The sequence below is a fragment of the Delphinapterus leucas genome, chromosome 14 (genome assembly GCF_059928025.1).
Source record: "Delphinapterus leucas isolate spDelLeu-1000000601 "Yukka" chromosome 14, BTC_Dleu_Yukka2, whole genome shotgun sequence".
NCBI classification, from domain to species: domain Eukaryota; kingdom Metazoa; phylum Chordata; class Mammalia; order Artiodactyla; family Monodontidae; genus Delphinapterus; species Delphinapterus leucas.
This window is the reverse complement of record NC_143142.1, coordinates 29,247,506-29,274,577: the sequence shown is the minus strand read 5'-3', so window position 1 is coordinate 29,274,577 and position 27,072 is coordinate 29,247,506. Positions and strand designations below refer to the sequence as shown.

The 27,072-nt window shown below is 47.0% G+C and overlaps 2 protein-coding genes across 4 annotated transcripts in view; one reads left to right on the top strand and one right to left on the bottom strand.

The window, feature by feature from the left end:
- Positions 1–27,072, top strand: part of NAPG (NSF attachment protein gamma) — a 40,288-nt gene extending 13,216 nt beyond the window's left edge. For 2 of the 3 annotated variants that reach the window (XM_022551267.2, XM_022551266.3), the window contains exon 12: positions 1–27,072. This exon is cut by the window's left edge and continues 1,498 nt beyond it. The gene's annotated coding sequence lies outside the window, so the exon portion shown is untranslated. The other variant, XR_016387585.1, reaches the window with a different exon arrangement.
- The window catches only part of PIEZO2 (piezo type mechanosensitive ion channel component 2), a 331,944-nt gene continuing 321,170 nt past the window's right edge, over positions 16,299–27,072 (bottom strand). Inside the window, exons 49-56 of the mRNA XM_089894937.1 lie at positions 26,691–26,838; positions 25,405–25,593; positions 25,017–25,109; positions 23,654–23,826; positions 21,135–21,263; positions 19,859–19,938; positions 18,656–18,839; positions 16,299–17,405 (exon numbers count right to left, since the gene is read on the bottom strand). Of these exons, the coding sequence (XP_089751063.1) occupies positions 17,153–17,405; positions 18,656–18,839; positions 19,859–19,938; positions 21,135–21,263; positions 23,654–23,826; positions 25,017–25,109; positions 25,405–25,593; positions 26,691–26,838 (1,249 nt within the window). The 3' untranslated portion in view covers positions 16,299–17,152. The remainder of the gene's footprint in view (positions 17,406–18,655; positions 18,840–19,858; positions 19,939–21,134; positions 21,264–23,653; positions 23,827–25,016; positions 25,110–25,404; positions 25,594–26,690; positions 26,839–27,072) is intronic.

Sequence of the window (27,072 nt, the reverse complement as noted above, 5' to 3'; positions counted from 1 at the left end):
AAGAGTTCTGAGGCCCCGTCCTCCTGCTGTGCCCTCCACATCCAGTCACACTTCCAGAGGCTTATGCTGATGTGCATTTGAGCTACTTAACAGTCCCTATCAACAGATTTGGCAACACTTAAAAGGTATTTTAGACCATTTCCTGTAGACCATATTATCCATTACAGCTTTGGAAAAAAGCTTTTATTTCTCTTTTACATATTAAACAAAAATGAGGGCTGAGTCGAAGGGTCCTGTAGCAGCCGTGGGACTGGGCCTCACAGCACAGGAGGCTTGAGCTGGGGCGTCCTCCACACCAGCCCCTTCCCGGCCTTCACGTCAGAACTCGTGTGCGGGGCGTGCGGATGCTCTCTGACGTCACGGCTGTTCTGCGCGGTGTCTGGTGAGGAGCATCTCATTTTCCCCTCACAGAAGCCTTTATCCTGAGGGGACACTCAGAAGTGGGGAACTGGCGTTCACAGCAGGAAGAGGTGTCTCCAGAGCTCCTGTCATCACTTTACCAAAGTGGGCGTCTGTCTGCGTGAGTGTGCTCAGGATCCAACCGTCAGTGTTCCGTTGTGTTGGAAGCGAGGCAGGCTACAGAGTCTAGTTAATATATCGAATCTATTTGTACATATGCAGAGTATGGTATTTGTGCATGGAAACTGCTTTATTCCTCTTTTTTCCAGCTCTGATGAATAATATTAAATGTGATATGGAAATGCAGGTTATTGCTTCTATAGGAATATAATTATGAAAATAAAATCTGAAACTCTATAAGTATGATCATTCTTTTTATTATAATTCATTTTGCTTGGTTTAGTTCCCTTTTTTTCCAAAGATACATCCTCAGCTATTTACATGATTCCAGCTGTGCTGGACAAGAACAATATTTCGTCGGTTCTTGTAAGTTGTGCCTTATGCTGGGAGTCGGTTAAGTCCCTCTGGGGGTTACTTCAAACGCGTGGAGCTTTTTCGGGTGCCAGTCATCCAGCTACTGTCACGCTGTGCTCTCTGGCCTTGGTGAGGTGGGAGGCTTCAGTACACCTTCCAAGAGAGTAATTCTTTCATCGAGTTAAGTGAGAGAAAAATACCCAGGAGCTAAGAAAACTGAAATGGCATTGTTTGCATTTACATATAGTTGACACCTTAGTTACCAGCGGATTTACTAAAATTAATCACATGTTTATTGAGTGAGTGCTGTGTAATGCTGGCCTGTCCTCTGGGGAATGGGGATCGGTAGTAGGATTTGACACCAGGATTTGGTGGAAGTTGGAGTAAGAGGTGGAGAGAATGCAGGGGACGGAGGGGCTTGGGTGCAACGCGATTTTGGTTTCCCTCAGGACACCTTGGCGTGTTCTGAGTGGCCTCGTGGTCCCCCTGGCGTTTGTGAAGACGGGTCAGCTGGGAAAGACAACAGAAGCTGTCTCCCTCTGTCCCCCCCCCATTTGATACTAAATTTAAGGACATAAAAAATGTCTTGAAGGAAAAAAGGACTGAGGCAAACATCCCTTTCGAAAAAGGAGAGCAAACCTTTTCCATTTGAGTGTTTTTTTTAAATGGTCAAGGGGCCTTTGCCCATGGAAAGAACTTACAAGGCTTTTAATAACAGTCAGTGGTACTGATTAAAATTCCCCTAAATAATTAGCCCCACTTACAAACTAGGTGAACTAAAACCCTTCGAATTTAAGGTAGAACATTTTAAATTATATTTATAAATCTTTTATTTCTGATTCTCCCAAAGCTTTCAAGAGGCCTAAATAGGGCCGTTTTAAAACTTAGCTTTCAAAATCTCAGTAAGCACTTAGCTAAATTGTATACGTACAGTAAATCTTGTGTGTATTGTTTGTAAATGTGAATGAATGTGACCTCCGCCAGGGGGCACCTTGATTCTCTCCCGGGCAGCAAGTCTCCGGACGTTGTGTCAGTATTAACAAATACAGAAGCGCTCAACGGAGGTGGCTCTGTTCATTGAAGCTGGCTGGTCCCTCGTCAGGCTCTGTCACTCTGTGTTACCACCGTTTTTTATCTAGCACCTTTCAAACCAAATGGATGTAACATTGCTAAGTCCACGGAAATGTACTGTACCTTACGGAGTGGTTTGAAACGCCCACCCTCCACACCTCACTTAAAGGGGCTGAGTGCACCCCACACCTCAGGTTTCAAGAAGCATGTGAGGCCCTGCCCCCCAGGATCCAGCCACGCTGTCTCGGGTGATTCCTGGCCTCCAGGTTTCCAGGTGTCGGAATGTCGGAGCCAAACCATAAAGTTGCTTGAAGCTAAGCTGGGCTCGGGCTGTGATTTCCCAGAGGCGATACATGGGCAGCGTGGTGGTCGGGAGAGACGGAGAAATCAGAAACAGTGTTTGTTCGACCTGCCCTGTTGGCACTTGGAGCTTGTCCATGACGACCTGGCTCTGCTCCTCCCTAGAACCCGTCGCCAGCCCCTCCTGGGTGGGCTTCCCGCGTGGAGCAGGGCAGCGGTCTGTCCTGAAGACCTCGGCAGTGAGCACTGTCGCCTGCACGGCCGGTGGAGGATCCATACACCCTCAGGCCCTATTCACCCGATGACCATGGGTTGAGTCAGAGCCATGTGGCCCCAGAGAGTGGTGGCTGTGGCCCTGGCCCTGCCCCTCATCCCGCTGGGCCCATGGACAGTGCAGGAGTCGGTCACGGGCACATATTGCTCACCGCAAATTCATGTCATGATGGGGACCGGGTGACAGAAGTCACTACACCTCATGGGGGTCAGACTGACCCTGGGCACCCAGAGGAATGTGTCGTCTCTGAGCTGCAGGCGTCGTGGTCCAGGAGGTGCACAGACCCTGTTCCCCGAGTGTGTCCACGCGCGACCCACGCCCAACTCCGGCAGCAGTGATGGGCTTGGAGGCGCGCTTCAGCCAGGGCCAGCTTCATGATTTTCGGGGCCCAGGGCAAAATGAAAATGGAGGGCCCTTTGTTCCAAACTCAGGCAGAAAGCCTTCTTCCCCTCCTGTGCATCCCTCTGCCTGCCCCGCCCTGCCCCGCCTTTGTCTTCAGGGCCAGTTCTTGGGGAGAGCGCCTCATGGGGGCATCGGCCCTGCCAGCAACTCGGCCCAGAGGTTGCCACAGGGGCTGGGGGCGGCGGCAGGGTGGGGGGCCCCCCAACTTCCAAGGCTCCAAGCCCCAGCACATCCCCCACCGCCCCATAGCACTTCCCTTACAAAACACAAACCCAAAGGCAAAATTCTTAAACTCCAGGTGACCTCAGGGGTGGCCCCTCTGGGTTCTGCGGGCCCTGTGCCACTGCAGAGGTCGCCGGAAGCAGGGTTGTCTGGGCCGGGCCCCACTGCAGGGCAGCCGGCGGACGGCCTGGGTGCAGGTGTAAACGTGCTCCTTCCGCAGCAGCAGTTTCCTGTTTGGATGTGCACCTACCCTGGACGTGACTCCAGCCTGGGGCAGCTCCCCCAGGCCCTGGGGGTCTAGTTCCGGGCTCCGTTGCAGGAGGGCGGATGGATTTGATCCTTCAGCCCAGAAGCCCTCCGGCCTCTCAGGCCCTTTACTGCCCAGGGAACAAATGGCATTTCTCCTGCTGGTACTAAGCCAGCCTCCTTGAATTACTAAACTGGGAGGCCCCCCTGGGGTGGGGGGAGGGGATTGGAGGTTTAAAGAAACCCAGACTCTTCAGTCTGCAGTGGGGACGCCCCAGAACCAGTGGGCAGGCTGCTGAGGGTGGGGGGTAAACCAGTGGCCCTCAGCCACTGCAGCCACCCCACCCCTCAGGACAGGAGCCCTGAGGGGCCTCAGGGTGGGGAAGCACAGGATGCTGGCCCCAGAGCTGAGGTGCACATCGAGGAGTGATCTCCGTGAGCCGGACTCACATCTTCCCATACGCAGAAAAGCGGATGTCTGGTTTTCTTTAATTAAGTGATCTTTGACGTCCCATCTACCTGGGGTTTGTTGCAAAACCCCCTCTGTATCCTGGCTTCTCCCTTACCTCTTCAGAGCAGTCCCTCACAGGTATCTGAGAGGGTGCCTCCCGACTTGAAGTTCTTAGAAAGTCTGCTGAGTAAAACATAATTCTCAACTTTTAGGTTGTGCTTTTTTCCCCCCCCAGTTGATGGCCTCTATCTGTGGGCTGTCTCCCTCCTCCTCCCCCTTTCTGGCTTGTTTAATAACAAGCAGGTTTGTGACTCTGCCTGAAATGCCCAGTTTCTTAGGAGGACCTTTAACATTTTTTGTCAGTGTTTTATCAACATTTTTTATCAGTCGTAGAACTGCACAGGTCGTGCATGATTAAAAGTCTAGCAAATCACCACTTTATTTCTACAACTCCTATACTTTTCTTTTTTTTTTTTTTTGCGGTACACGGGCCTCTCACTGTTGTGGCCTCTCCTGTTGCGGAACACAGGCTCCAGATGCGCAGGCTCAGCGGCCATGGCTCACGGGCCTAGCTGCTCCGCGGCATGTGGGATCTTCCCGGACCGGGGCACGAACCTGTGTCCCCTTCATCAGCAGGCGGACTGTCAACCACTGCGCCACCAGGGAAGCCCCCTTGGATTGTTTTTTCCTAATGTGTTCTGATTTTTTTTTGTTATTAATTTTCCCATTTTCAAGGTTTGTAACATTTACATCTTGTTCTTTAACCACAATCCCTCAGGTTTTTTAGTCTTAAATTTATATTTAAATGGGTTTAGAGCTCACCAGCACCAGTTTTTAACCATTATTTTTCCTTTAAAAAAAAATGATTTTGACTCATCCCTTGATTGGCTAAATTTCACCGTTTCTCTTTTTCCAAGAAAGGCTCATGGATTTCTTGAATTATTGCCTACATGACAGCATCTGCCTTGTGTCTTTTTACTTTATGTACAACTTGGCTAAGTAGGACACTTATGGGTGACACCTTCCCCCCATGGAAACTTGTTAATATTGCTTTACTCCTGGCCGTGAAAACTGCATGGGAGGAATCTGAGCCAACCAGCCCTTCCCCTTGTGTGTATGTGGACGTTCCGCCCGATGCACCTGACTCTTCCTGTGTCCCGGGGCTCCCACCCTGGACTAAGCTGGGTGTTGATAATTCTACATGGGATTTATATATTCACGGTGCAGGTTGTATAGTCAAATGTGCCATCGTTTCAGGAATATTTAATTCTAAATGAATTTATTTTCATCAAAGTAATATATGCACATAACCTAAGGGTCAAATACACTCCGCCTACACTTCCCCAAACCCCAATCCAATTTTCTGGTGATGACCAAATTCACATTTTCTCTTTCTTTTATATATACTTCTAAATAACATGTTTATAATATAACATAACATGTTTATAATGTTCTTCCTTGGTTTTTAGATTTTAGAAAGTGTTGAATAAGTTCCTTTGGTGAAAGTTGAGATTTCTCCTAGGACTTTTTGCAGCCCCCTGCCTCAGCTAATACAATTTTGATTGATTAGTGCCTTATGTTTTCATATTTTACATATATAAGTAACGTCTATTGCTTATCAGATTTTTCAGTAATTAGCATAGAGGTGTTCCCTGAACATCCAAAGGCTTTCTCCACCTCCCTTACCCTGATTTTTTTTTCCATAGTCTTTTCTTGTCTTTCCTCCCTTCAAGAATACAACCCAGGGACTTAGTCTTATCCCCAGGGCCTAGAACCGTGCCTGGCTTGAAATCGTTACACATTAAATCCTTGCTAAGTGAATAAATCTGAGAAAATAGAGAGCCACAATTATGTCTTCTTTCTTGTTCATCCTTTGTTTTTTCCCCAAATTAATAATTGCCTGGAATTAATCATAGCCTCACTTTTTTACTTGCCTGGATTTCTATATAATTATAATTGATCCTTTTCAAAATTCCCAAAGGGCTGTTAACGCCTCTGCACACTCTCCATGTTGCAGTGATACACCAGGTGGGTCCTCCTCCAGCCCCCAGCCTCCCTGGTGTCCAGCATTGTGAGCAGCTGTGTGCAGACGCCCTCCCCACGCAGGGGTCTCTGTGCCCCTCCCTCTCCCCGAGGGTTCTGCTTCCTGGTTCCCATCTTCCTCTTCCTTGTTTATTCCCTCATTTCAGTGGGGCACGTCTTCCAGGAATTTCCCAGAAAATGGGGCCAGAGGGACTGTTTTGAGCTGTTGGCTGTCTGCACTGTGTCACCGTCATGTTTGTGCCTTGGCTGGAAATCCTCTTCCCTCAGGGATTCGAAAGCACTGCTCCATTACCTTCTAGCTCCATGTCCAAGTCCATTGCCCGTTTGATAGTTCTCTTCTCTCTGAAATTACCTCGGATGTGCTCTGAAATTTCACCAGATGTGCCCTGGAGTGATTCTTTGCATTGATTATGCTGGGAAAATCTCTTCATTTCTTTATTTTTAAAAGTAATTTCCACTCTTCAGTTTTCTCTTCTTAGATTTCCTATTAGTGGTGTGTTGCACTGCCTGATTCAATCCTCTGATTTTATTACCTCTTCTCTCCTATTTTTCATCTTTTACACATTTTCTCAATTTTATCTTTCAAACCTTCCATTCATTTCCACTTAAGGTCTCAGATTTTTAATTTGCACTGAGCTCTTCCTTCTTACCTCATTTTCTAATTGTTCCTTTTTCCACTCCTAACATAAACTATTCTTATTTCCTGAACCCAATATCATGTATTATCTTTTGGAAAATGCCGATTATCCTGCTTTTCAAATTCTGCCCCTGAGATGCATTTTGGCCTCTGTCTTTGTGTTGAAGGCACTCCCAAGTGTCTGGTGATTCTCTGTGACTCTTTACCTTTGAGAGGGAGGCAGTAAAAGCTACCCGGGGCTGCCGGGAGGCTGTTTGTGGGCGGGGTTATGGGTGAAGGGCTGTGATGCAGGGTGATTTATACACGTGTTTGGAAGTTTCTTTTGGGGATCCCAGGATGCTGAGGAGCTGAAGGTCTTTTCCCTGGTCCGTCGGTCCTTCCAGAGAAGACAACTCATGTTCTGTGAGCAGGTGGAAGAGGGGCCAGGGCCTCCCAGCAGCTCCTGAACTTGCACTTGTAATTCTGTTAACATGATGAATTACAATGACATGTTTTCTGATGTTAAACCCACTTGATCATGATGAATTTTTTTTAGTGTACTGCTGAAATGGATTTGCTGATGCTTTGTTAAGGATTTCTGTGTCTGTGCTCATGGGGGCTATCTTTCTTTAAGTTCCTTATCTTGAAGCGTCTTTGATGATTTTGGCACCAGGGTAACCGTGGCCTTAGCAAATGAGCTGAGAAGCATTCCTTTCTCCTGTGCTTTCGAAGAGAGTTCATGGAAGGATTGGTATTTCTCTTTACATTTTTGCCAGAATTCAAAAATGAATTCATCTTGCCTGGAGTTTTTTTTTCTGGGAAAGTTTTCAATTATGAATTCAATTTCCTTAATTGGCATAGGACTATTCTGTTTCTTTGAAAATTTTCTTCTGAGTCGGTTTTTGCAATACATGCCTTTCATGGAATTTTTCCATTTTGTGTAAGTTGTAAAATTTATTGACCTACACTTGTTCATAATATATAACCTCATCATCCTTTTAATGTCTGGAAAATCTGGAGTGATGTCCCTCAGCTTCTGGCTCTCAAATCAGTATTTATTGCTTTATTCCATTTGTATTTTTCTGTTTCTTCTTGAGTTGAATTTTATCATTTACATATACATTTTAAGGAAATTTTCTATTTGATCTAAGTTTTCAAGTATATTAGTACATAATTGTTTATAATATTTCATTATGGTTACTTGTTTTTAAATTTATGCTTTCTCTTTTTCTTTTCCCTTTTTTTCTTTTGTCAGCCTTGGTAGAGCTTTGTTTGAGTTTATTTTCTTCAGAAACAACTTGATTTTAGTGTTACTCTCTTGCATTTTTTCTTGTATTTTCTCTCTTACAAATATTCTTACCTTTGACTTCCTTTATTATTTGTTATGTTTATTATTATCTGTTTCATTCTATCTATCCTCTCTTCCATCTTGAATTAAATGCTTAATTCATCTATTTTCAGTCTCATTGATTAGTGCACCTTACTTACATTTTACAAATTTTGAAATGTCATTTTCTTTTGATGAATTAAACAATTTTGCATTCCATTTTTTTAAACTCATGAACTATTTAGGAATTTACATTTTCCTACCAGGATTTTAAAATTATTTTTGCTTAGTCATTAGTAATTTTTCAGTCTTGGTTTAAGAACATGTGAGTCAAGACAGGCTAGATCATGCTGCCAGAATGAATAACCCCTGAATCCCTGTGGCTTAAAACAGCACAATTTTAATCTCACCTACACTATGGGACCATCAAAGTTTGGTAGTTACCTGGGTACCCTGTTACCAGTTGCTATGTGAGCGGTTCCAGGAGAGAGGAGGAAGGAAGGTCTGAAAGCTCCAGGCCACTAGAGACAGAACTCACCACAAAGCCCTACCCGATCACAAGGGGCAGAGGTGGGAAATGCAGTCCTGCTCCGTGCCCGGAAGAGGGGAGAGCTGTGTGGGGTAAACAGCGCAGCATGAGGACAATTGGTTGCAATTTGTTGATACTTTTTAAATTTAACCTGGTCAAGTTTCGTAAATGTTCCGTGTACCCTAGAGTTTATGTATTCTCTATTTGTAGAGGGTTGGGCTCTGTAAAAAGCGGGCATATCAGACTTCTGAGCTGAGTTCGAATAATTTTTATTCAGCTTGATCTGCGAGATTCTGCAAGAAGACTCTTCTAATCTCTCACCATGGCCATGACTTTGACTCCATTAGTTTCTCCTTGCACTTATGTCCATGTATTTCGAAGGTGATATGGTTAGGTTTGATTACTGTATGCTTTTGATCTGCACCCCTAATTTTTACCAAAAATGATAAAAATACTGATCAAGAGGGCTCATATACTGGCCATCTTCTCTAATTCACTACTAACTGGTGCTAGTTGTCACTACAGCATATGGCCAGGATTTCATTTTATCCTCCCAGCACGGCTGTAAGGCCATTGCGATATTATTGATTTATTCCTGAACACAGATCCCAGACCGGACCCTCAATGGCCCAGTTCCTTCCTCCACCCATGCTGCTCTCAGAAAAGACAAACTGCTGTTTGAGGCCAAAACAACCATGAAAGACCCATTTTCCCCAGCAGCTGTTTTGGTGGTTGTGTGTGTGCAAATATTCGTACTATGGAAACAAGCTGTTCAAACTGTGTCTTGCCACTCTGCCAAGTTGCAGGGCAGTTACCTGAGGGCAGGTGATGTGTCCGTCGTTCATCTGTACATCGTCAGCGCCTAGCGCAGAGTGGGGCTTAGCAATGCCAGGACCAGGAGGGACAAAGGGATACAAGCTGTGTAGTGGGGTGGCGTGTGGGGTCCCTGGTCTGTAACCTTCTTCCGAGTCCTTCCCTGAATCTGTATTCCCTTTTCTATAGTTCATTTCCTGGGTCATTCTCAATCAGGGGTCCCACAAAGCAGTGCTGAGCCCAAACACCTTCCTTGTGACCTCATGACCCCCCATCCCCCTTGGTGTCTCCATGGAGCCTGCCTGAGCCTGGCGCTCTCTCTGGCCAGACCCCAGCGTGGGAGGTGGCCCGGCCAGGCTCCCACGATGACTGAGGTATGCAAGGGCCCCCCTCGGCCCTTCTGCAAGAAGACTTTGTTTTCAGTACAAATGTACATTCAGTACATTTTCAGTACTGACACCACAGGGTCTCTCCTCTGTTTTCTGGTTATTTTATATTTTCTGATTTTTTGGTTTTGGGGTTTTTTTTTGTTATGCTCTCTGGGTTTCATGCCCCAAGGGCCGTGCAGGGCAGAGGTGCTTGTCATCAGCCTCTGGGGCTCTGGGCAGCGCTGAACAATGAACCATCTGCAAGACTCATTAATATTTCACACCTTGCATCAGCCAGATGCCCCGGAGCAACATCGCTCATGATTTCGTAGAGCTCTGTGTTGTTCTTTAATGTGTGGTTAGCGTTTTAGGAAGGCCCAGCCCTGGAGCGCTCAGCGTTTGTGCTGGCAGCCTCCCGGTCAGGCTCTGGGCAGCCCCTCGGGGCCGAGCCACCAGCCAGCCAACGGCACCAGGAATCCAGAGAGGTTACCGTAGAACTTTCCACGGCTCAGCTGGCCTCTGTTTTCATAAAGTCTTCCTACGTGGAGATGGAACAACATTCATGTATGTGAATTTTTCCCTGGAAGAAACTTGCTGTGATGGAGGTGGTACCAAAAATCTAAACAGATGAATGCATCAGGGAAAACAGCTAGAAGATGGAAACCGGTTTTATTTAGTAGGATTTTAAGTGCCTACACTTGGAGGTCTGCGTCCTGGGAAGTGAGTGAGGGCCTGGGTCCTGCGGCTGCATTGGGGCAGGCCCATCAGTGCAGGCATCGGGTCGGTTGGTCCAGGTGTTCTGGGCTCTATCCCAGGCGGTGTCCTTGGCCGGTGACTCCTGTCCCCTCCAGGCCCTCCCTTTCCTATTTCCCGCTGGCCTCTGGACACCATCCACCCTTTGTGTAAGTTCAAGGCAACATGCCCCCTGCCCTGGGGCTGCTCCATTTGGGACTTCTCTCTAGCGCAGAACAGCAAATGTAGTTTGTCTTTAAAATAATCTCCAGTCTAATCCAGTGGGTGGGGAGTGATTTCATGGGAGGTCTGAGAGGCTCCTTAGTGATACTGAACCCAGACCAAGTGGGTGACTGACTCACTGCCCCCTCTAGGGTTGAGCCCGGGCTTGGAGCCACCGACTAAGCCTCACTTATCATTTATTAATGAGGCAGACCAGACATTTCCAATGATTGGCTACTTAGTTCCAAGCCTAGAGACGTCCCTTGTCAGCCATCATTTTTATAAGGCTGCAAAAATTCTTCACTTTTCTCCATAAGCTTGACCTAGTTTTCCCATCAGGCCTTTGACCAGCAGCCGAGAAAGTGTTAAATGATCAGGAGGGGAATGTGAGGGACGTGGATACGGACCTTCCTTCTCTGAGCTTTAGTTTCTCAATTGCTTTAGACGCCCCTTTCGTAGGGGTGGGGGAATGAAATTTTGGATCCAGGCAGGGTAGACGACAGCTTGGCTAGAAGGCAAGGGTCAACATTTACCAAGCGTCTTCGCCTGGAATCACGACTCCAGCTCTGTGTGCATCTCCAGAGCATCCCTCGGAAGCAGGACGGGAAGGGAGTGTCCTCCAACCTGGCTGATGTCAGAATCACCTGGATGGTTTAAATGTGGTAGATTCTTGGACCCGGCCCCCAGGTCAGAGTTGTGGGATCGTGTGAAGTCTAGAAGTCTGTATTTTTTAACAAGAACTGGGGGTGATTCTGATAATTAGTCTGTGTTAGGAGCGCATGGATTAGACATCCTGTCCCCAAACACAGATCCATGACAAGAGCTGGGACGCTGATGAAACGAGGTATTTCTGGGCCCTAGATCCGTATGATCTGATCGGTGAGTCTTGTAGGGTTCTGGAACCTATGGTTTTTCAAAGCTCTTCTGTTGGTTCTGATGAAATTCCAGGACCACAGGGGATGGAGACCAGGGCTGCAAGCCCACTGCCGTAATGAGCAGTTAGAATGGCCTGCACGGGGCAGGAGCGGGGCTCCGGACTGGAGGGGCAGGGGTTTAGGGGAGTCGACCAAACAGGTATCTGTTGACTTCATGGCCTGAGCGAGTCCCAGACCCTCTGAGCCCCTCCGCCCCAGTGAATGAGTATTAACAAATAGAAGGCAGAAAAGATAGAGAGCTTTGGGGTGAAAGTCATGATTTTGGTTTTGGTCCTGAATGTGAATGTGAGGTGCCTGTGGATTCTTCATCTAGGATCCATCTGAGCAGTGGGTAAAAGGCAAGACAGACACCGAGGAAGGAAATCAGTGTAGAGCGCCTGCCTGGACGGGCATTCAGTCCAGATGACATCCCTCATTGATGGTGACGTTTGTCACCTAGAAGCGAGCTTGGTGAGAGAGACAGAACCACCAGGAGGAAGAGGGCTCCTAGGAAAGCTTTCGGAGCTGATTTTAGGCACTTTTGAAAGGAAGACTCTGTGCCCCATTGGATGACGTCTTGCCTGCAGGGCAGGGGTTACGATGAGGACCCTCCGCTGAGAGCCGGGCCGCCTATTCCTTCCAGGGCCCCGAAGCTCTTCCGGGCTGTTCCAAGCGTCTGAACCCCTCCCTCGGGTTGGGAGACTGGCTGGTATCCCCCTGACACCCAAGGTGACACCAACCAGCCTAGAGGCACTTCCTCCTGGCATTGGACGACGTTCACTGGGAAGGAGACGTACACGTTTGTGTGAGAGACGCAGGGGCTGTGCCTGTGAGACGTGGGGCCTCCCGGGGGACAGCCCCGCCACCCTTTAGGGTTTCTGCCTGGAGGTCAGATCACACCAACCTTAACCCCCCCCCCTCTATCCTGAAAACCCCGCTTCCTTGGCCTTTTCCCAGCCCTTCCCCCCCTCTCTCCCTCCGGAATAGCAACTGGCCCTGAACCTGAACCTGGAGAAGGAGGATGGCCGCACCCACCAGGGGCCGGGAGGACGATGGGCGGGACCTGGCGGGAAGCGGAGACCCTGGGAGGACAGGGCGGGGATGCGGGGCGTGTGAGGGGCATCCTGGGTGCTAACCAAGGATGGGCCAGGCTCTGCGGCTGTGGCCACATGTTCAGCCCCGGATGCGAATGGCTCCAGTCCCTGTGCGCTCTGCTCACCCGGCCTGGGCCTCCAGCCTGGTCCCCAGCCCCTTCCTCCACCACCACCCCTCCACACACCCCCGCTCTTCTGGACGCTTGGGTATCTCACAGTCTCCTGGGTGTCTGTGGCCTTTCAGAAGTCCTTTCCCAGACTGCGGTGGATGCAGAGGCAGGGAGATGGGGGCCCAGAGCTGCTTGAGTGCCGCCTGCCGTTTCCATCCTCCCGCTGTCGCTCTCCAGGACGTTTCCTTTCTGTCCTTCCTCCGGCCAAGGGTCGGGTGGGCGCCTCAATCACGCCTGGCAGCTCCCCATTTCCTCGGCCACCTGGCTGGCGCTCCTCACCTGCTCCGCCTGAAAGAACAAATGCGGGCACGTGCACATAAACGTTGGGGAAAAGCGGCTTTGGGGAAAGTCTCCCTGCAACCTATTAAATCTCCCCTAAATCTAACCCTAAAGACCGTTGCTTTGGACCTGCAGGGCAGCTGCGTCCCGCGGGCAGCCCCGGCTCCTCCAGCTGTGCCTCTGGGAGAGGGGGTGGGGTGCAATGGGGGTGTCTCTCCCAAAGACAGACGCAGCAGCCAGAGGTCACCACGCACCAGGATGCAGCCCTGCACTGGGTGAAGGTCACGGTCAGGGTTTTGGATTCTGCTCACCTGACTCGACAGACAGGCTTCCCAGCCAGTCTCGGACCCATGTGACTCCACCAGGCTTCCGTTGAGCTTCTGCTCTGGGTTTTGGCAAATACCCTTTATGCTTCTGAGACACGCATTGGCCTTGGACAGCTGGGCAGGCAGGGACTTGTCTCAAATGCTTTTGAAATTTGGTCATTATGAGCAAGTTCTGTGGGTCTTACTGATTTTGGGACTCTTTTAAAAATGAGGCACAATCAGAAACTTGGTGTTGAGTGGAATGAACATCTGAAGTACCAAAAGGCCCTGTGAAGATGCCACGAGCTTCTTCCCTGAAGTGGCCTCTGTTCCTCCCAAGAATGGGGACACGGCTCTACTGTCTTTGACTGTTAGCTCATGAAGGTAAGAGAATTTAATCCATCTTCTTTAATCCTTGGACATTAACTTGATTTACTATTTTAACTTTCGTTTCTCCCTGAAAAATTGTGAAAGGAGGCTTGCATTTAAGGTTGAAATATTTCCATGTTAGCGTTTTATTTTGACGTATCTTAGGGATGTCATTTTATTTCTCTGTACATCCTCACAGAGGTGACATTGGACCAAGTGCCTGGACCATAGTTTGTGATGGGAAATTGAATAAGGACTAAAAGTTTGGTCTTAGGTGTGGAGTGGTATAGAAATCACTTAATTGATGGAGTTTCTGAGCCATTTCAGAGCCTTCTGGGGACAAAATCTAAACTGACCACTGGAGGTCCCATGAGGATGTTGGTGATGGAGGATGGACTCGATGTGGGCTCAGGGGAGTTAGAGGGTCCCCAGGCTGGCTTCCTTCCTCCAGGGGGGACGGCCACATACTTGGCTAATCGGGGGCTAATGACTAAGGGGTTTAAAGAAGAAGATCTGGGAGGACTTTTTCTCTCCGGTTCTGCGTGGGTTTTTCCACGGGGAAGAATAGCATCACTGTAATATTCCTGGTCTCTCCCCACTTTCATATTCATTCCCCCCACTGAGTTTTATCAGTATTACAGGTGGCTTTTTTTTTTTATTGAAACAATTTTTTTAGAGCAGTTTTGGGTTCACAGCAAAATTGAGAGGAAGGTACACAGATTACCCATAGACTTCCGGACCCACACATGCACAGTCTCCCCCATTATCAGCATCCCCCGCCAGATGGGACGTTTGTTACAAATGAGGACCTGACATTGACACATCATTGTCACCCAAAGGCCATAGTTTACATTACAGTTCACTCTTGGTGGTGTACAGTCTATGGGTCTGGACAAATGTATTATATGACATGTATCCATCATTACAGTTTCATACAGAGTATTTTCACTGCCCTACAATCCTCTGAGCTCTGCCTTTTCCCTTCCTTCCACCTTAACCCCTGACAACCATTGATCTCTTACTGTCTGGATAGTTTTGCCTTTTCCAGAACGTCATATATTTGGAATCATACAGTATGTAGCCTTTTCAGATTGGCTTCTTTCACTGAGTAAAATGCATTTATGTTTCCCCCATGTCTTTTCATGTCTTGAGAGCTCATTTCTTTTTACTGTAGAATACTATTCCATTGTCTGGATTCTAACACAGTTTTATTTATTTGTCCATTCACCTACCGAAGGACATCTTTGTTGCTTCCAAGATTTTGGCAATTATGCATAAAGCATCCAGATGCTGGGCCTTTGCTCAGGACCTGGAAGGGCGGCCCCAGCTCACCAGCACTCCCGGGGCTGGGTGAAGCCCCATGTCCCTCTGCCTGGTCCTCCCTCCTCGCTGGCCAGACCCCCCCCCCCATGTCCTTGGGGACGGCCCCTCTCAGAGCTGTCTCCAGAGAACATATTCTAAGGGGACATGTGTCCCTCATCTCTGGGCCGGGTCCGGCGCTCATTTGAGGCTGAGGATTAAGCCGGTTTACAGCTTGCTGATCCCTTCACGTTGTCAGATAATTGGGCTGAACAGGGTCGTGACAGGCTGGCTGGGGGGTCCCAGCAGAGGCACCTCCTTCTCTGGGGAGTCCCACTCCAACACAGGCCTCGGCAGGGCTGGTCCTTCTACATCTCTCTGTGTCGTTCTGTGTCCTCCCTCCTCCACACCTGAGGCTTTTTCTTGAACCATGGGACTTGTTTACTATCCTGGCATCCTTTACCTCTACGCCTGTTAGGAGGATTCCTATTCCTTCTCTTCCTAAATATGCTGTAATGTGCTCTCTCGAGGTCCCTTGCTGACATTTTTAAAAGAAAGAATTCACAACCAGGAACGTGCAGGAAGACGCTTCCTGCTGTTGGGAAATCAAGTGTGGGCTGAAGAGCTCCCTGAGTGCTCTGAGTTTATTGCTAAGATGACAAGCATTTCTCTAAGCAGAGGGGAGGCACGCGGCTTTCACAGCTGAAGCACAGGTTCGCACTGATTCCCTAGAAGACACAGGGCATCAGTTGAACTCTGATATGTTTTAAAAGATCCATATTCACTGTAATGGTTTCCTTCTGGGAAGTTAATTTCTCACCAGTTGTTTCCTGCTTTTATTATTCCCATAGAGCACCCACATGAGAAAACCCACAATGCAACCAACAAGAAGTGGATTCTTAGTTGATTTTTGTAGCTCCCGGTACACAGTACAGAGAAGTCGCCTTTCCTAGTTCATGCAGTAAGGCAGAATGAAGAGTATTCTTGAGGTGACTTTGCAGGATGTGCTTTGTCAGTCCTGAACCCAAACTACAGAGGATCTACTTTTTTTGGGGGGGACACAGTCTAGTCCATTCGATGATTCTTCTCAGAAACTGTCTTTTAATATGGAATGAAAACTACATTTCAGTCATCAGCTTTTCATGCTACATTGTTATTTCATGAAGAGGTTGTATGACCCATAATAATAATTTAAGAAAAGGCCATTTGTTTATTTCCCCAAGCTCAATATACATATTTCTTCCATAACTTTGAACTTAAAAAAACCCGTCTCAGATGTAAAAATGTGAATTGGAATATGTAAACTCGTTGATAGACCTGAAAAACAGGGGAAAAAAATGTCACATACTGGAAAAAAACCACTGCCGTGAATCATGGGAATGGGAGGAAGCGTGGGGGTGGGGCAGAGGAGAGCTCAGACCTCAGTCAGTAAAGGTGACAACGTCCAAGGACCCCACCTCCAGCTGGGCGTCGGTGTTTCACGGAGAGCAGTAACTCTCTGAACCAGAAAACCACCAGGTCGGAGTGAGTCACCACCTGGGGCCTCAGCAACACCGTGTCCACGTAGTTGTTTTGCTGCTGTTTTTTCCTGAGAGGTCACTGGTGTTTAATGGAAGGCCTTCTCATTAGTCTTCAGTTAAGGTAAGGCAGTAAGTGTCACTAATGTTATGTTTCTGCTCAGGATGAGGCTTATCCTTCCACTGGCATCGCCATGGGTCACCGGCCCCTCCCTGTTTCCCCTCTAGACATATGGGTAGGAGTTTTCAGTCCCCGTTCTGTTGCGTATTCGGCGTGCAGGGCCCCCGTCCTCACAGCAGCGTCCCCTTGGCCGCAGAGCCCCGTGCATTGCGTTGCATTGTAGCGTCTCTTCGGAGGGCGCCGCCCCTCACAGGAGAAGGCCTCCCCTTCCTTCTCCTCCTCCTGTTCTGTTCCTCTAAGGGACGAGACCCATCAGTGACTCCAACACGTAGTCCATCAGGCTGCAAGACACAGGCACTAAAACATAAAGCGAGTAGCCCTGATTTCAGAGGAATGGAATTACAAAGGACTTTTCGAGAGTACCTCTGCTCGTAGCTCTGAGGGCAAAAGGAAGCCCAGTCCTTCTGCACCAGTCAGAAGAGAGACCGTTTCCACCGAATTAGAAATGCTTAGCTCTTAGGAGAGTATTGTGCTTTTCTTTTTTTCTTTGGAAAATTCCAATGTGAACTTGGCTTGTGGTCTGTGGCCTGGGGCGTCAGTTTGTTTTCTCCCTGGTCCATTTGATCATGGTTTCTGGCGAACGGTACAAGAATATTAATTTGGCATAAAGGTCCTCCTCCAGTTCCAGCTCCCCGGTCTCTCGAACTAAAAAAATATCTGTGCATAACTTCAAAATCCGATCCACATTTGGAAGCTCTTCAAACATGATGGAGTGAGAAATCCCGCTGAAGAATTCACGGACAAACTTCCCAATCACCAGGACCACTGAAGCGTAGAGGCCCATGATACTGAAAAAAAAAAATGAGGTAGAAATGTATCTGGCCGTTACATATGGTTAAGAGAACATGCCTAAAAGAAAAAAAAAATGAACATTTTCCCTCAAATGCCATAAAAGACATGATAGACTTACCAAGGCTTAAGTTGTTTCCCCTTGGTGAAAACATTGACCTTTCTGCTGACTAAAGGGTAATGCATGCTTTTTTTAAAAAAAATTAATTACACATTACAGAACTGTAGGACTTGAAAAATGAAAATCCTTTGAAATCTTACATTCTGGAAACAACCAATGTTAATAGTTTCGTGTATGAACTTCTGGTGGTTTTACTGCATATATTATATGCATAAGCTACATAACATATATGGTAGATAGAGGGGTGGGATGGGGGGGTGGGAGGGAGACGCAAGAGGGAGGAGATATGGGGATATATGTATATGTATAGCTGATTCACTTTGTTATAAAGCAGAAACTAACATACCATTATAAAGCAATTACACTCCAATAAAGATGTTAAAAAAAAAATATATATATGATAGAAATGCAATTATTTTATACACTTTTCTGTACCCAGGACTTTGCCCTGCCTTTCTCAGGGATTCATGTTTATAATAAAATTCTGGATAGACAGTGATTTCTTAAGAGGCTCATTCTGGGAAGAAGAAAACTTTGTACTAGCATCTTGTAGGGGGTGTGCCTGTCCTAGGGTTGAAGTGTCAGAACATGGAGAAATGGTAACATTGGGCATGTCCCAAACTGATTTCTACCTGACTCTCCATCTGTTCAGGTCAGAAGGCAATGTTAGCAGGAAAGAGAGAACTCTGCCTATTTCTAGTTTAAGCCCTGAATTGCACTAAACTGTGCTGTAACAGGAAGGAATAGTTAAGAAGCTGGAAATATGGCTTCTGGTCCTATGCCTGGTGGTGGGACTCACACAAGGCATTTTTGACTTCTTTGGGACTCTGGTTCCTCAGTTTTTAGAACGAAGGGCCCTGTGACAAACCATAATGGAAAGAAAAAATACATATATATATGAGAATAACTGAGTCACTTTGCTGTACAGAAGAAATTAACACAACACTAAATCAACTAGACGTCAATAAAATTTAAAAATAAATAAAATGAAGGGCCAAGGATCTGGGAATTCTAATAATGCAGCTATAGAATTTTAGAATTCTAAGAAGATAAAAGACTTCCCATCCTCAACTTGGTGTGATACATAAGTGGGATCTCGTAACTGTTAATGGTGAAATGGTTCCTTACCCGTAGCCGGCCAGGAACCCCAGGCTTGGGGGGCTGACCTTGTCATTGAAGACCACCAGCTCCAGGGCCTGCGCATGCTGGTTGTAGATTCTATTCCCAGTCAAGTTGAGAACCCACCACTCACTGTTGGATTTAGTTGTATTGTCTCTGGACAGAATAATGGTGATGTTCATGAAATTATTTTCTGGAGAAGGAGAAACATGAAATCAAATTAGCAGGAGAGTTTATGGATTTAATGCACTTCAGCCATTCTCGGATGAACCAGGATGGCCTGGTTGGTACCCATGGCATCCGGTTCCAGGATGGGGACACACGGGCACATTGGCTCTGTGAGAGGAAACGGAGGAGGGGGCCTGGCCGTGGGGGTCTCTCTCTTTCTCTAAGAGGCCAGTCCTGTTGCTACATGAGACAGCAGCAAAGTCACAGGGTGAATGGAGACCCATCACCGGAGCATCTTGGCTGACAATTCCAAACAACTAATTAGACATTTAAAAACCCCAGTAGCTGACTGTTGATGAAACTGATGGATTCTTTCATGTTACCACCGTTTACTGAGTGCCTTCCAGGAGGAAGGTGCTCCAGGAGGTGCTAAGGGGTCACCAGATTGCACGCAGCCTGGTTCAATGGGAAAGGCCATGCACACAAGCACTATTTACGGGCACGTGGCAACCCCCGGCACTGACAAGGTCTGTCAGCTGGGGGCGACCACTTCTGGGTGGTATGATCCCTGAGGACTTCCCAGAGGAGGTGACTTTTTTGCTGGCTGAGAGCTTTAATAGATGGAGCCCTACTACTGGTACTCAGTCACCCTCGGGCTGAATCAAGTCCATTTCCTGCCATCTTTTTATTCTTATCGTGGGGCCTTCAGAGTTAACGCTGTATTAGGCAGTTTTCTGCCCAAGATACGGTTGCTAATAGAAACAAACAGATTCTGATGAATCAGTTAACATGTCACTGAACGTGGATTTAAGTCAATCAAGTTCTATATCAATGAACAAAGGAAGATGAAGAACACGCCCCCAGGTGAGTAAATGATCCCTTCTTGCTGGTGGACACAGCTCAGAGCCTTATGCTTCTTGCAAACCATGTCATAGGGGGAAGACAACTGGAAAGGAGCTTGATAAAGGCTGAAAAGGCAAACTACAGATATTGAATAAAAGAAAGATTAAGAAACGTTCTGAAACAATTCCTTCTCATTCTTACCAGATAAAAGTTGCTTTATGGGTTTGGAGTTAGAGTCACTGGGTGCTTTCACGTAGTATGGGTAAATCCTTTCTATGGTCCTGGGCATTAAGAGAAAAAAGGATAATTAAGTTTTAGTTGTTTTACCCATGCAAAATTGTTTTTTTGTTGTTCTTGTTGCTATTTTTGACCTCATCTCAAACAAGTAATGGGGAGAGTCTTCCTATAACTACGCGATGTGCAGTCTTCATAGTTTATCGGTTTCCATTAAAATGAGAAGTCTCTGAAGCCGAATAAATTCACCAGGTTCTAACCAGACACTCATGCCAACTCTGTACACAAGCTGGTTAATGGCTTAAAAACTGCTGCAGAGATTTTCCCACATCTGTGACTTTTCTGAAGCCAGGCGCTGTCTTTCTTGCTAGGATCCTACCACTCTTCCAATTTTAATGTTTGTGATTTCAAAACTCTCTCTAGTGAAGTGGGCTGCCCGAGCAGATCCAGAGACGGGAGTGGGGGGTGGGGGGCAGAAGACTGGCATCCTAGCCCTTAGCCCACCCTGCGCACGGGCCACTCCATCTTTCCAGGGCTGTGTTCTCATCCAGGAAGTGATGGGGGAGGATCCGACGGTTCTCAGGGGCCCTTAGTGTTTAGTGATTGACAAGGGGTGCTTTAGGGACCATGTCTGAGGGCTGCATCGTGGCAGTCCTCACGCAAAGCACTTTGACCCGGGGCTGGGGCAGACAGGGGACAGAGCTGGGCTGTGGCTGGTGGGCGTCTGGAATACTTCACTTAGCAGTTTTGGACCAATGGCAGTGTTTTTCTCCTGCTGGTTCTCATGTTAGAATCTAATCATCACAGCTCAGATGTTTGGAGTGGAGTATTGTGTGGCAGGATAATATATTAGGATACAGTTTTTTTCCCTCAGATTTCCACCCACCCCCTTTGCCTTCTCACGCCCATTTGTTAGCCAGGCATTTGGTGCCCCAGGGGCAGGAGTAATAGTAGAAAAGAGTCTCCCAGGGCCTTTCCCTGGCTTTTGGTGATTACGGTCAGATGAGAGCAAGGTTTGCTCCCCAGAGAAGAGGTCAGTCGTCCCCGGACGAGCTGGGCAGGGTGGGGCGGGAGGAGAGCAGACGCGCTTTGACCCAGCCCATCAAGGACTCTTAAGTACAGGCTCACTTGAGTTACCAAAGAAGGAAGAAATGGCGTTTCTTGCACACACGTATTTGTAGAGGAGATCTGGACCAGATACACACACCTTCTAACACTGTATTAAAAATGACAGTCAACTTACACTGGCGTTTTGGAACTTTCTGTGTTGTTGCCAGCTATCATTTTAGCAATGTGCTCTCGTGTTGTATTTTTAAGAGGAAAAGAAAGCTTATCTGTTGCTATTTCGGCTTTTGCACCCAGACTCATGTTTCTGTGAAGAAAAAAAAAAGAGCTCAATGTCAGTGGTTATTCAGAAGTCTGCAGGAGAGGTTAAAAACTCACTGAACTATTAATCTCACCAAGTTTCACTGGGTCCACAACTGTCAACCTCAACCTGTCCTCCTCACCTTTACAGCCAGCCTCTTAGACATCCAGGGAGGCCTCAGACACCTTTAACACAGATACAGGTGAGGAGGAGAGTGTGGGGACACAAGAGAAATCCCTGATGATCTAACAGGGATTCTGAAACACTTTATGTTAACCCAGTGATGTTAGTCTCCATGGGGACTCAGAGAATCTATGTTTTAAAAAGAATGTTCACAATGAGATATCACCTCACACCTGTCAGAATGGCATGATGCCCATCATTAAAAAGACAAGAGTTACCAAGTGCTGGTGAGGAGAAAAGGGGACCCTTGTGCACTGTTGGTGGGAATGTAAGTTGCTGCAGCCACTATGGAGAACAGTTTGGAGGTTCCTCAAAAAGTTAAAAATAGAACTACCATGTAACTGAGCAACCCCACTTCTGGGTATTTTTCCAAAGCAAATGAAAACACTAACTCGAAAAGATATCTGCACCCCCATGTTCACTGCAGCATTATTTACAATAGCCAAGATACAGAAGCAGCCTAAGTGTCCATTGACAGATAAATGAATAAAGAAGATGTCATACACACACACACACAGAGGAATATTATTCAGCCATAAAAAAGAATGAAATCTTGCTATTTGTGATAGTCTAATGCCATCAAGTTTCATCCAGGTTAAGTGAAATAAGTCAGAAATACTGTATAATCTCATTTATATGTGGAATCTAAAAATAAAAACACAAAACCTGAACTCATAGATACAGAGAATGAATTGGTGGTTCCCAGAGGTGGGGTGGTGGTGAATGAAGGGGGGTCAAAGGGCACAAGTTCCAGTTATAACATGAGTAAGTCCTGGGGATGTAATGTACAGCATGGTGATTGTAGTTAATAATACTGTACTGTATATTTGAAAGTTGCTAAACGAGTAGATCTTAAAAGTTCTCCTCACAGGGAAAAAATTTTTGGTAACTGTGTGGTGATGGATGTTAACTAGACTTCTTGTGGTGATCATTTTGAAACGTATACAAATATCAAATCATTATGTTGCACCCCTGTAACTAAAATAATGCTACACGTCAATTATATCTCAGTCAAAAGCAGAATGTTCAATCAGAAATTGATTTTTAATTTCTTTTGGTGGCTCTTCAAAGGAAGGGCTGGGAAGTGCATTTTTGCCAGTACAGAATTCCACGTGAGGAGTTTGGGACATTTAAAAGGAGAAAATAAGATTAAAGAAGGAGGTCTTTTTTTTTTTTTTTTTTTTTTTGTGGTATGCGGGCCTCTCCCGTTGTGGAGCACAGGCTCCGGACGCACAGGCTCAGCGGCCGTGGCTCACGGGCCCAGCCGCTCCGCAGCATGTGGGATCCTCCTGGACCGGGGCACGAAGCCGTGTTCCCTGCATCGGCAGGCGGACTCCCAACCACTGCGCCACCAGGGAAGCCCTAAAGAAGGAGTTCTTTAAATTCTGAGCAGCCTCCTTCAAAATAGTTCTTACTACTTCCTTGTGAAGTCAGATTCTAGAAGGCTTTCTTCCTTACCTATCATGATTCTTAATTCCAACCAAGAAGCTGGTATTGTGGACCCAACAAACCTATCACGGGACTGCCCAGAGTCCTGAGTCACAGCCTGTCATGAAGGAAACTGAGCTAATCAGACCGGGTATTACGTCCAGGCCCCCCAACGGCCCCCCAGACACGTCGGGCTTTCGGATGCAAGAATGCTTTGCGAGACGTGCTGCGTGGTGGCCGCAGGCTGGCCAGAGGCTCAGGTGGGGTGGGAAGGAATCTCCCTGCTCTCCCGTCCTGGGACTGCCCAGAGGCGCTCCCAGCTCAGGCTCGGAGAAAAGAGGTGCTGGGGCTCCCCAAGTGCTGGAGGCCGGCAAGGGAGAATCAGGGTTCCCAGCGCTGCAAGTCCTTTGTGATTAAGACCAGACCCCCAAGCTCAGGGAAATCTTACACTTCACCCGACTCAGTTTCATGTTATGAGTCATCACCCTCTTTCTTTTCTCTCCACCTTTCTCTCTTGGTCACAGATCTCATTGCCAGCCTCTTTAAAGCTGAAGTTAGTAGAAAAAAGGAAAACTAAGAAGTTCTTCGTTTTGTCAGTGATTCCCAGGCAAAATCATTATTTAATAAACAAAAATGTTAGCTGTAGCATCGAATGAATGTTCCCAGGAAGTAATGTGAACCAAGATCAGAATTAATCTGAGGTGTGTATCCTTCCACAGCCCCCAACCCCCGCCCCGAGTTCAGGTTGGGGAAGGGGGAATTATGCATGGAAATACAGTAACTACCTCTGCACACTCCATGAAAAAACAACAGAGAAGCTACTATTGGGATCCATGAGCTCGTGTATCATTTTCTGCTTACTGGGAGGGCTGATGGTCCACAAAGAATTTGAGTTTCCTTCCAGTTCTGCTACTGTTATGTCTTCTTTTTCATAATTTTCCAGAAATTGCATAGCACCCTGTGTGCACACAAATACACTTGCATAAACAGATACGTACTTGAGGATGTGTAAGAAAGTAACTACTCTTCCCTTTAACTGACCGTATCCAGGGGGAATCTCTTCCTCTGAAAGGCACCTCCCTACAATGGGTTGCCTGGTGTGTTCTGACACCATCAGCTCCAGTCACATCACCAAACTCCAGTGGTGATGTTGCCACACCCACGGCCATAGAATCATTCCAATGAAACGGTAAAGAAAAATCAGATGATTTAGTGTCATTTTTTCCTTCGCACTAAAGAAAGACGTTTATCAACTACTGGGGAACGTCCGTCTCATGAGAGAGTCAAATTTAATCCACCCAGGACATCGGGGCCCTTCCTCACAGCTGTGTACTCCTCAAGATTACTTTTGACAGTGTGCACTTACAGGCCGATCATTTTTCAAAAGAGAACAGTATGTGTTTGCCTAATCACTTTATTTAAATAAAAAGCATCGTCAGTAAAGCCAATTTTAATTGTGAAGAATCATGCCACCATCTTATCAAAAGCATGGAATGCAGAGAAAAGGATGACGTCCACCACAGCTCTGTCACCAGAACATCATCCCTGTTTTATACGGTAGAGGATGCATATCTTCATTTTTTAAATCATTTAAAAATAATAGTCTTTTTAAAGTTATGTTTCATTTTGAGAAATTTTCGTGCCATGAAATCATCTTTGTAATGATTATCTTATTACAAAGGAAGTTGCCTGAAAAATCTGCTGTAACTGATTCACTCATTCCCTACTTGTTGAATCCCAAATTGCCTCTAGTTCTTACTAACACGGAGCGTGCCATCACAAACAGGCACCTCTTGGAGCTTTTCTGTATTTTGAATGATTTCCTTAGGATAGATTCCCTACCAGTTAAAGGGATCAATATCTACCACAATTTTAAAAATTTATAAAGGATCAACACCTGTTGTGCTTATCATGAAAATACTCTGAATTAGAAATATGTTTATTATCCCATGTCTGATAATATAGACATAACATCTTAGATGATCAAAGCGGCCAGTGGCCAGGAACCTGCTGTGTGTGACTAGTAACCCCCAGAAAGTCCTGCCCACCGGCTCAGGCCATGGTAAAGTGGTGAATAAATAAGGTGACAACAGTCAGCTGGTCGATATGACAGGTGTTCATCGAGACCGACTCCATGCATTTACTTACAGTGTCCTTAGAAAAAGCTTTAATAAATTTATTAAACTTTGGCTGGTCCATAACTTTCAGCTGGCTTTGCTGGGCACTCATTGTGAAAATAGGCTGGAAAACAAAGACACACAGGATGGTTACTATTCCAAAGCACTTCTCTGCATCCTGGGTTCTAAGAAAAATATTAGGTCGTGTATCACCCACAACTAGAACAGAACTCTCCCTTCTCTGTCTTCTGCACCTTAGCTCACATATCACATTTGCAGAACAGTCAAAATTCAGACGGAAAATAATGTCCGCAAAACCTAAGTAAGTCCTCTGGGTGGTTATCAGGGGAAAGCACGGCTGGGCAAGGCACTGGCAGGGGCCGGGGGAGGGGGGAGACCCCGGAGGGAGGCGCGGTTACCTGGTACCCGCCCAGGGTAATTGTGACCGAGACGTCCAGGGGCTGGTTGATGACCCCGGCGACAGATTTGACCAGAGACATGAAGAGCAGAGGGAACCACACAATACAGATGAGCAGGACGATGATCATCCCCCCCATCCCGTACTTGACCACCTTCTTCTTCTTCTGCCCCCGGGGCTGCGGGTACCTCTGCAACAGAAGGGCCACGCGCTCAGGCGGGGTCCCCGGGGAGAAGCGGGTGGGGGAAGGGCGGGCGCTCTAACCACGGGGTCCGCCCTGGATTGGGTCCTGAATCTGCTCTGAATCCACTCTGTCCCAACCCAGGAACAAGGCAGGCAGTGATGCAGGGCTGCGAGGATCCCCCTACACGGAACACTGGGTCTATCACGGCCTGAGCGGCTTTCTCCTTAACAGGGCTGTGTGGGTTTGCTGGGGGCTGACCTATGGACCAAGGGACCAAAGCCTCTGCTGAATAAACCTCTGGTTTTAAGGGATCAGGCGAGATAAGGATATTTTAAATTCCTGAATATTCAAAACCTGTGCCTTTCAACGGGCTCCTCCCCAGCATGGTGGGCGGAAAACATTTTAACTTCATTCATGACACACGTTGTCAGGACCACGCTGTCCAAGCTGGAATCACCTCTGTTTGCTGCATCAAGGGCTCCCCAGCCCCAAGCTCAGGCTGCGGACGGTGGAGGGCCCAGCTTTGCAACGTGTCGTGGAAACCGCTCGGTCTACAGGCCTGTTCCTTGCTTAGCTGCTGCTTCTCCAGGACCTGTTTCCCTTCAGGGCTACTCAGGAGGCTGGACTACATCCCTTAAATAACAGTAATTCTATCCATATGTCAACCTTAATATCCAACCTAGAAGAATATGCACATATTTGCACTTCAATTTCCTTTGCACAGGATGTTACATTGCCTGTCCCTCATCAAAGAGTGAATCAGAGGCTGACCCTGAGTCCCAGCCACCTGACCCCACTTTTCTCCAGCACATCTCATTCCCTCTTGCTCTCAAATGAGCCACTTCAGAATTATTGGGTTGTACAGCAATACACCTTCTTAACCACAATATACAGCTGCCAGAAGAAGAACAAATCTGGATGCTATTCTAAGGCAACAGCAGGTCCAAGATTCCTAACTTGCATGGGGTGAAATCAATGGGGCATTTATAGGTCCTAGTAGTTTCTGCTTCATTTATTTGGCCGGAAAATTTGCAGAAGTTCCTATTAATAACAGCCTGTATCTAAAAGAAACAAATAGGGCTAAGGCATCATTATTGGCTTACTTTTTCCGACTCCCGCCAACACTTGAGGATGAATATGTGAGCATAGATGTCCTCCACACAGATCCAGCTGGACAGGCTCAGGGTCGTGTCTGTCCACACCCAGTCCATCACGGCCCTCAGCTCCGTCAGAAAAGGGACGAGGCGGAACCTAGCAGGAACCACGTCTTGTTACAGGGACAGTTGTGGGATGGGCCCCCATCACCTGGCCAACCCCGAGGGCTCATGGAGGTCCTGGTTGTTTCAGCCCTTACAACTTAGAAAAAAATTCTCAAGGTGACCATTATGGTCAAATCCAACTTGGAATACAACTGCTTTTCATTGTAAGTCCAATAAAGGATTTTTGTCTTTTGACAAAAATACCTTTTTGAAAAAGGTATTTTTC